This window comes from Balaenoptera musculus, chromosome 13 (genome assembly GCF_009873245.2).
Source record: "Balaenoptera musculus isolate JJ_BM4_2016_0621 chromosome 13, mBalMus1.pri.v3, whole genome shotgun sequence".
NCBI classification, from domain to species: Eukaryota; Metazoa; Chordata; class Mammalia; order Artiodactyla; family Balaenopteridae; genus Balaenoptera; species Balaenoptera musculus.
This window is the reverse complement of record NC_045797.1, coordinates 53517890-53531733: the sequence shown is the minus strand read 5'-3', so window position 1 is coordinate 53531733 and position 13844 is coordinate 53517890. Positions and strand designations below refer to the sequence as shown.

Genomic DNA, 13844 nt, shown 5'->3' with positions numbered 1-13844 from the left:
CTTTTAAAAATTTATTTATTTATTTATTTATTTATGGCTGCGTTGGGTCTTCGTTTCTGTGTGAGGGCTTTCTCTAGTTGCGGCAAGCGGGGGCCACTCTTCATCGCGGTACGCGGGCCTCTCACTATCGCGGCCTCTCTTGTTGCGGAGCATAGGCTCCAGACGCGCAGGCTCAGTTGTTGTGGCTCACGGGCCCAGTTTCTCCGTGGCATGTGGGATCTTCCCAGACCAGGGCCCGAACCCGTGTGCCCTACATTGGCAGGCGGATTCTCAACCACTGCACCACCAGGGAAGCCCAAGATGATTATTTCGAGACACTAGTCTGCCGGTCTGCCGGCGTTCCGAATGAAGTCGTATTCCTTGCCTCAACACCTCGTCTCCGATTTCTTGGCCTGTCCTGCGGCGAGCAGAGCGAGCTTGGACTCAGTAACATTATTGCTTGTACTTAACACATGAGAAAACTGAGGCGTTACCCAACAATGCTGCCTAAGGTAGCAACAGCCCCACCCCAGGAGTTATTCTTGTATTTCATTAACGTTTTATTTTCTTCACAATATTTATCACTATCTAAAATTACTTTGTTTATTGCCCCTATTAATCACTGCTGTATCCCCAACTCCTAGAACCGGCCTGGCTGCCAATAATTGTTTGTTGAATGAATGAATGAGGCTTAAAAAGTTTAGGTACTTGCCCAAGATCACATAGCCAGTAGTAAGAGCCAGTATTCAAGCTGAACTCTCTTTAACTCTAGAGCATGAGGTGTGGTTCTTTATTGTAGCTTTTTATAGCTTGAAAGCCCCCTAGCATAATCTTACCCAAGGCTAGTATTTCGTGGATGAGGATACTGATGCTCAGAAAGGCGAAATTACTTCCCAGTATCACACAGACTGTTAGTGGTAGACCCAGAATCAGACCCCAGGCTGCTCGCTGGGTTTTTGTACCATGAATTCAGCCTGAGGAGGAGGTCATGTAAAATTGAAGGAAAATCCTATACGTATGTGCTGTACATCATCCGCCCACTTCTTCATGCCATAAACCTAAGTCACACTTGACACTTCCCTCTCTCTTACCACCCCCTTCATCTAATTAACTAATAAGTCTTGTCAGTGTACCTTCTAAATATAGCCCAGATCTTTCCACTTTTCTTCATCTCCACTAACCATCACCCAAGCCACCATCAGCACCCAGCTAGGTAATTGTAGTAGTCTCCTGCCTAGTTTCCCCCACCTCCTCTTGCCCCTTTTTAATCTATTTTCTCTAGAGTAGCCGGACTGATCTTCTAAAATGTGGATCTGGTTTTACCACTCTGCTGCTTAAAACATATTTATTTTAAGGTGCAATTTAAAATTCTTAATATGGCTTTTGAGCCCGTGGGGTCTGGCCCCTAAACACCCCTCCAGTCTCATCTTATCCTACCTATTCCTTTCTCATTTATTCTACAGCTCCATTGACCCTGTTTCCATTCCTGGAACATCACACTCTTCTTTTCAAAGCTTTATTTCTTGGTGCTCCCCTTCTGTGGACCATTCCCTCCAGCCCTGTGCCCCTCTTCCTCCTCTACTTGGCTGTTCATCCTCTGGGTCTCAGCCTACATGCCATTTCTACAGAGAAGTGTTCCCTGATGGACTCCTCCCAACCTCCCCTCCAACCAGATTAAGTCCCCTATGATTAGTTCTCAGAAGCACCCTCTATTTTTCCTACACAGCATTTATTACAGTTATAATTAGGGACATTATTTGTGTAATTGTCTGTCTAATAGTCTCCTTCCCTAACAAGACTGAATCTCCAGTGACCATGCTGTATCATTCCCTGCTGATCCACAGGGCCTGAAACATAGTAGATGTTAAACTACTCTTAACATTAATGCTCTTAAACATTATAGAGCATTCTGTAGTCTTCTTATGGATTTCTAATCTGGGTTGAAGCATCAGTGACAAAGCAGAAATGTTTAAGGAGAAGGAGACAGAGCATAAACACTGAAAACAGTCCAAGAGGTTTACCTACCCATTCCAGCCATTTTAGTAATATCCACTGGTGCATTTCTTCTTCCAGAAGAGTCAACGGCTTAGCTAAAGGTGTGCTGGGCTCTCCGTTTAAGTCTCAGGTTTGAAAGAGGCCTTACTTCTGACTCCTGCATGATAGACATGATCATTTAGATGGAGGAGGGTAAAGAAAGCTGCTGCTTGCTGTCCAAACATCAGCTGAGCACAGAAGAGCCATGTCTCTGCTGCAAGAGCTACGTGTGTTGTCATCATGGGGCAAGTACAAGCTGTTAGAGTGAGAAGAGTGAGTCAGCAGTGCTGCCTGTCAGATGCTTTCTGTCAAAGTCCCAGGACTTGTTCCTAACCCGGACTACAGGGAAGCAAAAAGCTCTCAAATGGAAGTGATCTAGAAAGACCCATGCTTGGCTAGAGACTCATGTCTCAATATCTACAGACAGTTAACTTGAGGATTTGTTCAGCCTTTGGGTTAATGATGAATGTGTTTGTTTCTAAATTAACCACAAAACTTGGCATTTAAAGTAATTCTAAACAAACTACTTCAGAGATGAGAAAAAAGTGGTTACATACATGAAATAGATCACATCACCAACTTTGCCCCTCATTATTTCTACATAGACAGGTAATTTTGCATATTTTAGTGTTAGCTGACTATGGGTTTTCTGAAGTCTAACAGATTCAATAGGCCCAGTTCTGACAGAACTATCTGTAGGGAATAAAACCTTTGTTCAAAAAAAAAAAAAGGAATGAAACCAAATGACCATGGAAATCTAAGAATAATATTCTTCTTCCAAATAGAACTCTTGTTTAGCTAATGCTTTTATGGAGGTCCAATGGATGAAAAAGGTATTTTCTCCTGTGAGTTAAAGTAATTCAATTTATACAGAAAGCACTAAGGAATAGGAAGTCACGTGACTGAATAACTTTTAAGGAAGTGTCCTAATTCATGGCATATGTTTTAGAAAACAAGTTATCTAGAATAAGCCATTAATTAAAATGTTTTGTAATGCTTTGGGGGGGATCAATACTTTAGCTGCTGTAAATGCCTCTATGATCATTCTGCTCTGCCTCATCAGATGATGTCAAGAATATAGCAAAAGTACCTATAATTGATTGATAGAACCCTACAATATTGTTAATGGAGTATAAAAATCTTGAGAAAAAAAAAAAACCCTCGCCATTAGCATCCTTGGCTTGTATGTCCTTCTAAAAATTATTCTCATCACTTTTCCAATGAGTTTCTCTCTGTTACATGAAGCAGAACCACTGTTAAAGGGATGTTTTTAAGACATAAACCCACAAGGATGACAAAATAAGAGAACATACAACATAATTTTGGAAGCCAAGAAGCACATGGATGAGACGTCATTGACTTAGCAGATATTAGAAAGCCAGCAACTGGGAACGTTGAGAACCAACCCAGTTCATACCTGAAACTTTGAAAGGCTCAGGAATTGGTGTCACCAGGTAATTCTAAAAGTAAGAGTTGAGGGGGCACTAAAATAAGGAGGATTGATTGAAAATGGGTTAAGAAGCAGTAATTTCCCCATTCCAGGCTACTGGGTAACTTCCCCTTCTGTACTGCCAACAGAAGAGGAGGTTTATTCTCTGGAGAGGGTTAAATCAAGGGTTTTTAGGTTGGAGGACAATAGGCGCAGTTGAAATCAGAGAGTGCACCAAAAGCAGGGTGGAGGGACTAGGTTAACGTATGCTGACTGATTGCTGAGCCTCTCCACTCACACCCCACCCACACTCCTCAGCCCTCTTCACCTCCAATCAGCTTTTTATCTTTCTACAATCATGTTTATGTAAACAACAAAGAACTACCAGATGTATCTGAGGAAAGCTTTTAATGTGACAGGTACCAAAACCAATAAACAGAAAAAAGCAACATGAGGAAGACAAACTATGTAAAGATAAGAAAACTTAAACTATAATTAATATTTTCAAGTAATTTTTAAAAAGTATTACGTTCATGAAACAGGAGTAAGATGCTCTGAAAAAGAAATATTCAGAGAACTACCACCAACGATAGCATAAATGAAAAAAACAATAAAAGAGCTGGAAGATCAAGCTGAGAAAACTTCCAAGAAAGTAGAAAACAATAAGAGATGGAAAGCAGGAGAGAAAAGATAAAAAAATTAGAGGATGAGTTCAGGAGATTCAACATCCAAATCATAAGTTTCAGAGAAAGAAGACATAAAAATGGAGGTAAGGAAATAATCAATGGAACTTCCCAAGAACCTTTTTTCAGGAATTGAAAAACATGGAGTTTCCAGATTGAAATCACCATTGAATCATCTAAGCTCTCTAACATTTACCTTCCACACACTTTTTTTCAAGAAGCTGCCGGAGCCTGTGTTACACTAAAATGAGGAAGTAAATCAAGAAAGGAAGACAAAGTATAGAGGACACGAGAGATGGAACACAGCAGAAGGGCAAAAGGAAGCCTGGAATGATAGGGGAGATGGATTTCAGGAGATCAGAGCTACACTGGTACACTAAGTATATTGGGCATCCAGTCCAGACCTAGGCAGGTCAGGAAACAGGAGATATTTCCTAATGAAGTTGATAGAATACCTCATGTGAGTGACTGTATTGAAAGGAGAAATCAACAACTGGATTTTGAGATTGAATACAAAATCTTAGCAAATGAGAGGAAAAAAAATGACAATTATAAACTCCAGAGGGGGAAAAAATTATGCATGAGAGAAAAACCAGTCCTAGTTTACACATAGCTCAGTTGTGTTTTTTTCATGGTTATAATAAAATTGACAATGAGTAGTGACCTTACCAAATTATAATATATCTATATTAGGAAGATGGTGACGGTGGATGGTTGAGGAGTGTGGTACGTGTGGTGTGGGGAGAGGAGTAGAGATAAAGGCAAAAAATGCTTACCTTCCATAATGGGGGTCATTAGATTTTGCCTAAAACTGAAAAATCAAGAAGTAACATTATAGGGCTTCCCTGGTGGCGCAGTGGTTGAGAGTCTGCCTGCCAATGCAGGGGACACGGGTTCGGGCCCTGGTCTGGGAGGATCCCACATGCCGCGGAGCGACTGGGCCCGTGAGCCACAGCTGCTGAGCCTGTGCTTCTGGAGCCTGTGCTCCGCAACAAGAGAGGCGGCGATAATGAGAGGCCCGCGCACCGCGATGAGGAGTGGCCCCCGCTTGCCGCAACTAGAGAAGGCCCTCGCACAGAAGCGAAGACCCAACACAGCCATAAATAAATAAATAAATAAATAAAAATTTAAAAAAAAAAAAAAAAAAAAAAAAGAAGTAACATTATAAACATGTATGTAGAAAAATGTAATTACCAGAAGAATCAGCTGAAAGAATTGAAAGCAGTAATTCCTGAGGAAGGAGAAAGATTGGGCAGGCGGGCTGGGTACTACTGTTTTGTCTTAATCATTCTCATAAAACTCAGTGGCTCTTTAAACTATGTGTGTGTATAATTTCTTTAAAAATAAAATCTTTTTTAAAAGACCATTACATTCTCATGTAATAGAATGAGAAAACTTTTTAAGATAACAGCTTTGAGATATAATTCACATACCATACAATTCACCTACTGTTTTTTTAGTATATTCACAGAGTAGTGGAACCATCATCACAACCAGTTTTAGAATATTTCATCACATCTAAAAGAAACCTCGTACTCATTAGCAATCACCCCTCATTTATTCTGGACATTTCACATAAATGGAAAAATAAGACATAAACATGTGGTCCTTTGTGTCTGGCTTCTTTCACTTAGCATAATGTTTTCATGTTCTATCCATGTTGTAACATGAATCAGTACTTTATTTCTTTTTATTGCCAAATAATAGTCTGTTGCATGGGCATACCACATTTTATTTAGCCATTCCTTAGTTGATGGACATTTAACCACTGGACCACCAGGGAAGTCCCCTGGAAATAAACACCCCTATTAGGGGTGTAGTTTGGTACAGTTTTGTGGGGGGGGCAGTTTGATATATCAGAATGTGAAATGTACTTGACTTTTGACCAGATTTCCCATTTCTGGGTATTTGACCTAAGGAGAAAAATTATATGTTGGGGAAAAAAATGTGTCTTTATTTTACCACTTTATAATCTCATAATATCAAAAACTTAGAAATTAACTTAAATGTCTATCAAAAGGAAACTGGTTAAATAAATTATGATGCAAACATAAAATATTTAGGCAGTCATTAAAAATGATGCAGGTATAGTATATATTTTTTGTCGTGGGAATCTATCCATCATACTGAGTAGGGCAAATGAGATTATTGAATACATCCATGAGAAGATCCCACTTGTGTAAAATATCTTTATGCCTAGAGAGATTTTTCGGAATGATGTCCAAAATGTTAACAGTGATTATATACTAGTGGTGGAATTTTAGGTGATTTTTAAACTTTGTTCTTTGAACCTTTTGTATTTAATTTAGTTAAAAATCAACCTCTATAATTTTGGGGAGAAAATTATAAAACTATTGTAAAAGACTATGCCTTTTAGAAGTCAAATTTTTGTACTTAATCAAGGCTTGAATTTTAGTCAAATACCCTTCCCCTATCATTATTTTTTAAAACCTCAAAACCATCTACTGAAGGCATAAAGAAATTCATTATTGTGGTGATTATATTCACTTGGTGTGGAACACTGTCTTGGGCTCTTCCTTCAGAGAATTTTATTATGTGTTTTAGTCTTTCTGGAGTTCTTTTTGTGTGGAGGTAGGCCAGGTATTAGGACTTTGGGGTCGTGCCAAAGCTAATCATTAGGAGCAGGCTAAAAGGTTCTCCATGTGTTCTGGTTATTAGGATAATTGTTTAGGGTTCACATATTATCTCTTCCACTCTTTTATCCTCCTTTGCAGGAGAATAACATTAACAACAACTTTCATTTTCTTTGAGCTTGTTATGAGTTAGAAGCTGTTCTAAATACATTTCATATACTTTACTCATTTAATCCTCACAGCAATCCTGTAAGGTTGATATTACAATAATGTTATTTTACAGATGAGGAAACTGAGGAATAGAGAGGTTCAGTAATCTAGCCAAGGTCACCCAGCTAGGGAATGCAGAGCTGGGGCTGGAGCCCAACTGAGTCTGGTTCCTAAGTACCTGTGATCTTAACTGCTACACTCCACTGCTTCTCTGACTTTCCTTCTAAATATGACTACAGACACTTCTTGCTGGTTTACTTTGTTTCTCCCCCAAACTGTCATTTCTACCAGAAATGCCAGGAAGACTGAGCTAATGAATACACCTGACTGGACTTTCCTGCAACAGATGCTCTATAGAGTCATTTCTTTGCTGTTTGTATGTTTATCCATTGATTCTCTTAGGATTTTACTTACCATTTCTTTGACATCATCTTCTCTGAAATGTTTGCATTTCTTACTCCTTGAAGCTGGAGATGCATCTGGGAAAATTAAGTCACGTTAGGTGTTTCAACTTTGCATCAGGACCCATTAGAAGAGTGCTTAGTGCTAAGGCAAGGAACATTCCCTGCTCTTTCCCAAGACCACATGGCATTCTCAGCCCCAGGCGGTGCAGGATGCCTGGTACCCTGCTTGATCTTTAAGTCTGACCACATGGGAAAACATAATTTTTATAAGGGTATAGTTTATTCAGATTATAAGAGCAATATATATTCATTGTAAAAATTTTTGGAAAATACCAGAAGTATAAAGAAAAAAATTAAAAACACTTGTAATCCTGGGATAACCACTATAAACTATAATTTCCAAGCATGTCTGTCTTCTCTTAAAACAATTTATATTCATTCATGAAAACTATATGTCTTCTAAATAAATGATTTACAGATGATGATTTTAGAAAATGCTCCTCCATGGAATTTAGTGGGTAGGATTATTGTTAAATTGAAAGATGTACTAAAGTTGGTGAAATTTGAATTTCTCAATTTTATACTCCAGTTTGATTTTTTTAATTGAAGAAATGAAATAATTATGCATATTGAAAAACATTAGTATGGAATCAAACAAAAAGATATAATGACCTCAGTGGTTTTATTTGCTCCTGCAAATGATTTTTCCATTTATTTTTGCTGAATATGAGCTGCATATACAGTTTGTCTTCAACTGATGCTTATGAATTGGCCAAAAAGAAGATTCATGTGTACAAGAGTGAGATCTACCTGAAATACCATTTAAAATTTAATTTTGGATATTTGTAATTTTGGTTGTTATTGTTTTACTGTTTCGTTGTGACTGAAATTTAGTAAAAATTATTTAGGATATTATCCTATTTTCCTGGGAAAAGAGTTATAATCAACAACAAAAGAAATGTGTGTGATATGACATTACTAGTAATAATTATGGTAAGTTTGAGTCAAGTTGAAATAGCTTGTACTGAACATTATTTTCAAAAAGGCATTTCTTAAGAGAATGACTGTAGAGAGTGTTTGTAGAAGAAACTTCTGTAATCAAAAAGTCTATATCCTCTTGTGTTTTCCAGGCATCTGGCCGGCGGAAGAGGTTTTGGCTTACTACTGCCTCAAGCACAGTGATGTATTCAGGTACAAAGCTGCACCTAAAAATTTGTTTAGCCCACTATGGGTACTATATTGGCATATTAAGGATCACCATGATTACATTCTTCAAATTAAACTGTTAAAAAATATATATATAAGAAAGGAAGAAAGAAACAAAGGAAGGAAAGGGGGAAAAAGGTCATGGTGAAAACATGTTGCTTCTGAAAAAGAAATCTGAATTGCCTTTGGGTACTAATATTGCACAGCAAGCTTTTTGCTATATGTCAAAGGCTTTTGATTTCCACTCAAGGCATTTTATTTCACTTTGATTTTGGGGAAACAAAAGTGAAGCTTCAATCAATCCTTACCGATTGTGATGGTCAAAAAAAACAATAAAGACGTTCTTTAAACTTCTGCCAGGGAAGTCACTACAGAACATTTGATAAATAAATACCCCACAGCTATCATTTAAAGATGCCATCCCACCCTTGATTTTAAAGGTATTTTATATACCCAAGACAATATGTATTTGTAAAATATAAATTACTGTTACAGATTCATGCTATGGAAATGAATGTTTTCAACTGTCAATGTGCATTATAGATTAAACCCATGGATGGGATTCAGGAAAAAGAAAAAACTCCTTTTTTAAAAAAACGCTGAAGATGTTTGGTAGACCCAGAAAATGTGGGTTTTTTCATTTTATTCTCATTTTATAAAAGTCATCCAACATATGCTTCCTGAATATAGCCCATTATGATTCCAGACAAGCCGTTAGTGATCATTTTAACAATATATACTTATAAGATTGGGTGTGTGTTTTAACAATATGTATTTACAAGATGGGGTCAATAATATGTAGTTTTTGAAGCTCTATGAGTCCATATTTACCAACCAGTCTGTAATTGCTTTGAACAACTAAATACTCATTATGTGTATTTCAGAATATGAATGTCCTTGCTTGGCTTCTTTTCCTCCTCTTCCTTCTCTTTTCACCTCTCCCTCCCTTGATTGTCTCTCTCTTTCTCTCTCTCTCTTTTTTTTTTTATCCTGTTGAGGAAATAAACTTCCCAAACTGGGAAGAAGAAACGATCTCTTAAAGAGTCTAAGCATATAAAGTAAGAACAGGGCAGTATCGAACTGGGCTGCAGAGCTGCCCTAGAAGTCTGGCATCTGCTCATCTCGCTGTGCTTAAGCTTGCCTGGAGCTCCAATCAGCGAGCACTGGGCCAGGGCAAGAATGTCACACGTTGAGGGCTGATATTTAGGCACAAAGAGGAAGGTAAGTGCAGAGTGCCAGACTGCACCCCCCCCACCCCCCCCAGACTGTCAGCTTTAACTCTGAGCTGCTTTACTTGTGAGCGGTGAAGTCAGAGCCCAGTCACTACTTGAGCCTGGGTTTGCTGGCTTAACCATATTATGTCCCCGCATTGTTTATTCACTGTGTTGTGTTGGGGTCAATTGTGATTTAAGTGTTAATTGCTAAATGCTCTTTGTGTAATTGTTCTTTATGGGGGCGGTTCAGCTTTCCAAAATGTTTCAGTTTGTTTTAGAATTTTTTTTTTTAATTCAAGATTGCATGTATTTGTGTGTGTGTTGTGTGTATGTGACCATAATATAGGTATATACACACTCATATATATTCTTCATTTACTTGTCTAACTAACTGTTTTTGAAGGAATGAATGTGGATTAACAGTGTTATCCTTTCCTAACAATTATCTTTCGCTACTCTAGCTAGTTTAGTTCTAAAAGACAGCGCCATTGACAAGGGAAAAAAAGGGAACCTTCTCCGATTTTTCAGCTCAGCGGTGGTAATGTTGCAGTGAACACTAATGAGGGAACCCCCACTGATTTGCCTGCTTTGTGACTTTTCTATTTCATAATTATTTTTAAAACGCAAAACGACATGCGGTAGCCTTGTCATGTCTCCACAACTTCCTGGTAGCGCCGTTCTTACTGCAGATGGCAATTTGTTCTTGTAACATATATATCTCTCTGACCATTTTCATCTAATTTGTGTGGGTTCTACCATTTCTTTTCTCTCTTTCAGGGACCTTGCTGTGTGTGAGCTAGGGGGTGGCATGACATGCTTGGCTGGGCTCATGGTAGGTCTTTTCTCAATTCCAATCCCATTCAGAGGGAGGAACAAAAGGAAAAATGTTCCAGGGCCTCCAACTGCTGGGTCAGAGAACCGTCAACAGCATCAGCTGCGGTCAAGCTGCCGGGTCTTGAGAGACCTTCTAGATTGACTTACTTTCGGATCATATTGATTTTATGGTTGCCTCGATGAGCAGAAACATTTTACCTCAGTGTAGTCAATATTGCTTGTTGTGACATTCCAGGCCTCGCACAGTGTTTCTTCGCCATAGCGAAAGCATTTTTTTTTTTTTTTCAGATTATAGTCCCATTTGCTAAGATACAGGAATAGCCCGGCGAATCACAGTTGGAGCACCATGATATAGCTGCTAATGTTTTGCCTGCATTATTACACCAACAAACATGATCCAGAGCGCTCAGTAATTAGATTCTTTTGAATTAGATTGGCCATTCAGGAACGTCGTTCCCCATTCTCTGGGTTCTGAGTCATGTATTCAGGAGATATTATGTAGCAGCACAGTGCATTAGACAAGTTTTTATGTCTCTACAAATAAAAGCATATTGTTACACTGATTGGCATTTGACAAACCTGTCGCTCTTACACAATGTGTCAGGGTTACAGCCCAATGTGCGAGCATGTCAAAGCTCACAAAAAAATTACCCTCACAAAGCCATCTGCCTGCAATGCAAAGTTATATGAAGGGCATCAGGCAGTCAGAGAGAAGCAAGCTGAAAGGCAGAGTGACAGCCTTGTATGATGGCTCTACTAGATAAACAGAAGCCCACAAATGAAAGCCTCTCAGAATACCATCATCCGCTGTCACAATGCAATTACCGAACAGAATGATAGCAAGATAGAGGCTCCCGCAAATGGAATGATAAAAGTATTGACTGATTTGATTGAATGATTAAAATAATGCAGACATAAAATGAAAAAAGATTGAAGATTGTTACAGAGAAATAGGTGAGGAAGCATGATACTGAAGGCTTGTCACTCCTGTCTTCACTTCCACACAGACAAGCATATTTGCTCATTGTTTGCTGTGCTCCCTTTTTTTTTCAGGTTGCTATTTCTGCAGATGTCAAAGAAGTTCTGTTAACTGATGGGAATGAAAAGGCCATCAGAAGTATCCTTATTCAGATAGAAAACGGGTTTGTTGTGCTCATTCCTTTTTCCCGGCTGAGTAACAATTGATATAAAGAAAGACAGCATGGGGTATTAAAAGAGAGTTCCCCACACACACATGATAAGTAATTAAGAAAAAGTAGAAATATATGGAATTCATCGGATACGACTAAGTGGTTTTTTTTTTTTAATTTCAGTGGATTTTTATAGTCACTTCTCATTAAAGGAGCTTATGATTTGTGGACCACTCAAAGCAATAAGAACATTTGTTTCATAATAATTTTCAAGCGCTCTTGTCCTTTTATTTCCATTGAAATTTGCCGGGATAAAATAAATGATTTAACATTTATTATATTGGATATTGCTTGTAAAAATTAACTTCCAGCTTCATGTTCATTATTACCTTTCTTCCGTTTGATGTTGTATGTGCAGACCATGCAATATTATACCTACTCTAATTCCCGAGGAGTTCCCTATATCTCCCCACTGGAAATGGCTATCAGTTTTTCATTATTTCCTTTTATTTAGGATTATAAAAGCTATCTCTTTTTTTCTGCTATGCTATTACAGTTCAAACCCCATTATATTAGATTATGCTTTACTAATATGTACACAGAGTTCATGAAAATTGAACTGTACTTTAAGAAAGCAAGCATAATTTGTGGCTACTTTAGCAATCGAGCTGATTTGTTCAGGGGCAGTTAACAGCCGTTAGAAATTGAGAGGAAAAGTGGAGGATATACTTGCTTTGGATTTTTTGGTGTGCCTTCCATTTACATTATGAAAGAGGCAATCTACTTATTTGAATTTTAGGCCCCTAAAATGCCAAAGCAGTTTTGATTTTTGTAAGAGGTAAGCATCCTACTAGAGCCTATTTTCGATTTTCTTCTTCTGCCTCTGCTATATAATTTTTTGAAAATAAAATTTGCAGTAGCTCTATCAGGCTGCTCAGACAGGAGAAAGGAGGTACCAGAAGCACAGTAGCTAATATTGTTCAGCGGCACTTGTGTGCTCTACAGAGCCCCACCCAGCTAATTGCCTGACAGACTTTAAAAAAAAAAAAAAATCAAGAAGGAAAAACAGCCAATCACAATCTTGGCCTTTCACACAAGGGAAAGAGATCACAAAAGGTGCTTCCTTTTTTCAAATGCAGGATTTTAATCATGATCTTCAGACTGTCGCAAGTTTCTCAAAATATTCCTGAAGATGAGCGATGTTGTTTCATTCACTCTGCTTTATTCTGAGTTCTTCCATGCACTGTATCATTTCACTCTGCTCCTCCTCCGCATGTCAGGGAACACAGAGAGCAACAGGAAGTCAGGTATGCTGGCTCAGCCCCAGCGATGTTTTTTTGGGGGAAAAAAAAAGCAGGATTATTGGGAAAGAGAAGGTCATTTTAACCACGGAAACTTTCAGATTGGGCCCAGCAACCTGAGGTCTTTCTCAAGTCAGCAGGTGTCTTATTTAATAGCATCAGAAACCAATTAGAACTTTTATCAAACTATGGGCAGCATCTGTGGTCAGTATGTAAATTTAATTGTACTAAAATTATTGTTGAGCTAAACTACAGAGCTTCCAAAGAAGGGAAGCAATGCTAGTCATTAATTAATGCACCTTTGCTTTAAACAGCAAAGATTCCATGCCAGCTCTTGAAATCAGAGAGGAAATCTCAGATTCTGTACTCAACTCCGCTGGCCTTTCAAAGAAATGATTGGTACAGCCCCCTCCCAAGAAAATGGATTTTTAACATTTGGTCCTCAGAAGCTCAGCCCTGAGAGTGCTTTATTGTGCTGGGTTTTACAATGGGTTTAATATAGCAGGGTGCCAAAGGGCAGGAGGGGAAGAACTTTACAATGTAGATAAAGTAGGTCCTTTCAGGATGCAGACCAAAACTGTTAGTGTGTTTTATTTCATCTCTTAGGACTTTATTGACAGAGTTCAGTTTTTATCATGCAGTTGTTCTATGTTTGTGTGCCTTTTTCTGTTGTAACTAGATCTAATATTTTTTAATTAAGAGAAAAAAGCATGCATAAAGCCTTAAAAATTGGCAACATGTTTTTCCTGCTTTTGATACTAATGTTATTCTTGATTTGCTACCAGAGCTTATAACTGGCATTCGTTGTAAGCTGTTTTACCGAGTG

At 38.3% G+C, this 13844-nt stretch overlaps 1 protein-coding gene across 5 annotated transcripts in view; it reads left to right on the top strand.

Moving 5' to 3' along the window:
- Positions 1–13844, top strand: part of CAMKMT (calmodulin-lysine N-methyltransferase) — a 404258-nt gene that overhangs the window by 337132 nt on the left and 53282 nt on the right. For 3 of the 5 annotated variants that reach the window (XM_036873911.1, XM_036873909.1, XM_036873908.1), the window contains exons 4-6: positions 8464–8524; positions 10531–10585; positions 11641–11704. In XM_036873911.1, the coding sequence (XP_036729806.1) occupies positions 8464–8524; positions 10531–10585; positions 11641–11704 (180 nt within the window). Of the gene's footprint in view, positions 1–8463; positions 8525–10530; positions 10586–11640; positions 11730–13844 lie in introns of all 5 variants that reach the window. The other 2 variants (XM_036873912.1, XM_036873913.1) reach the window with 2 other exon arrangements.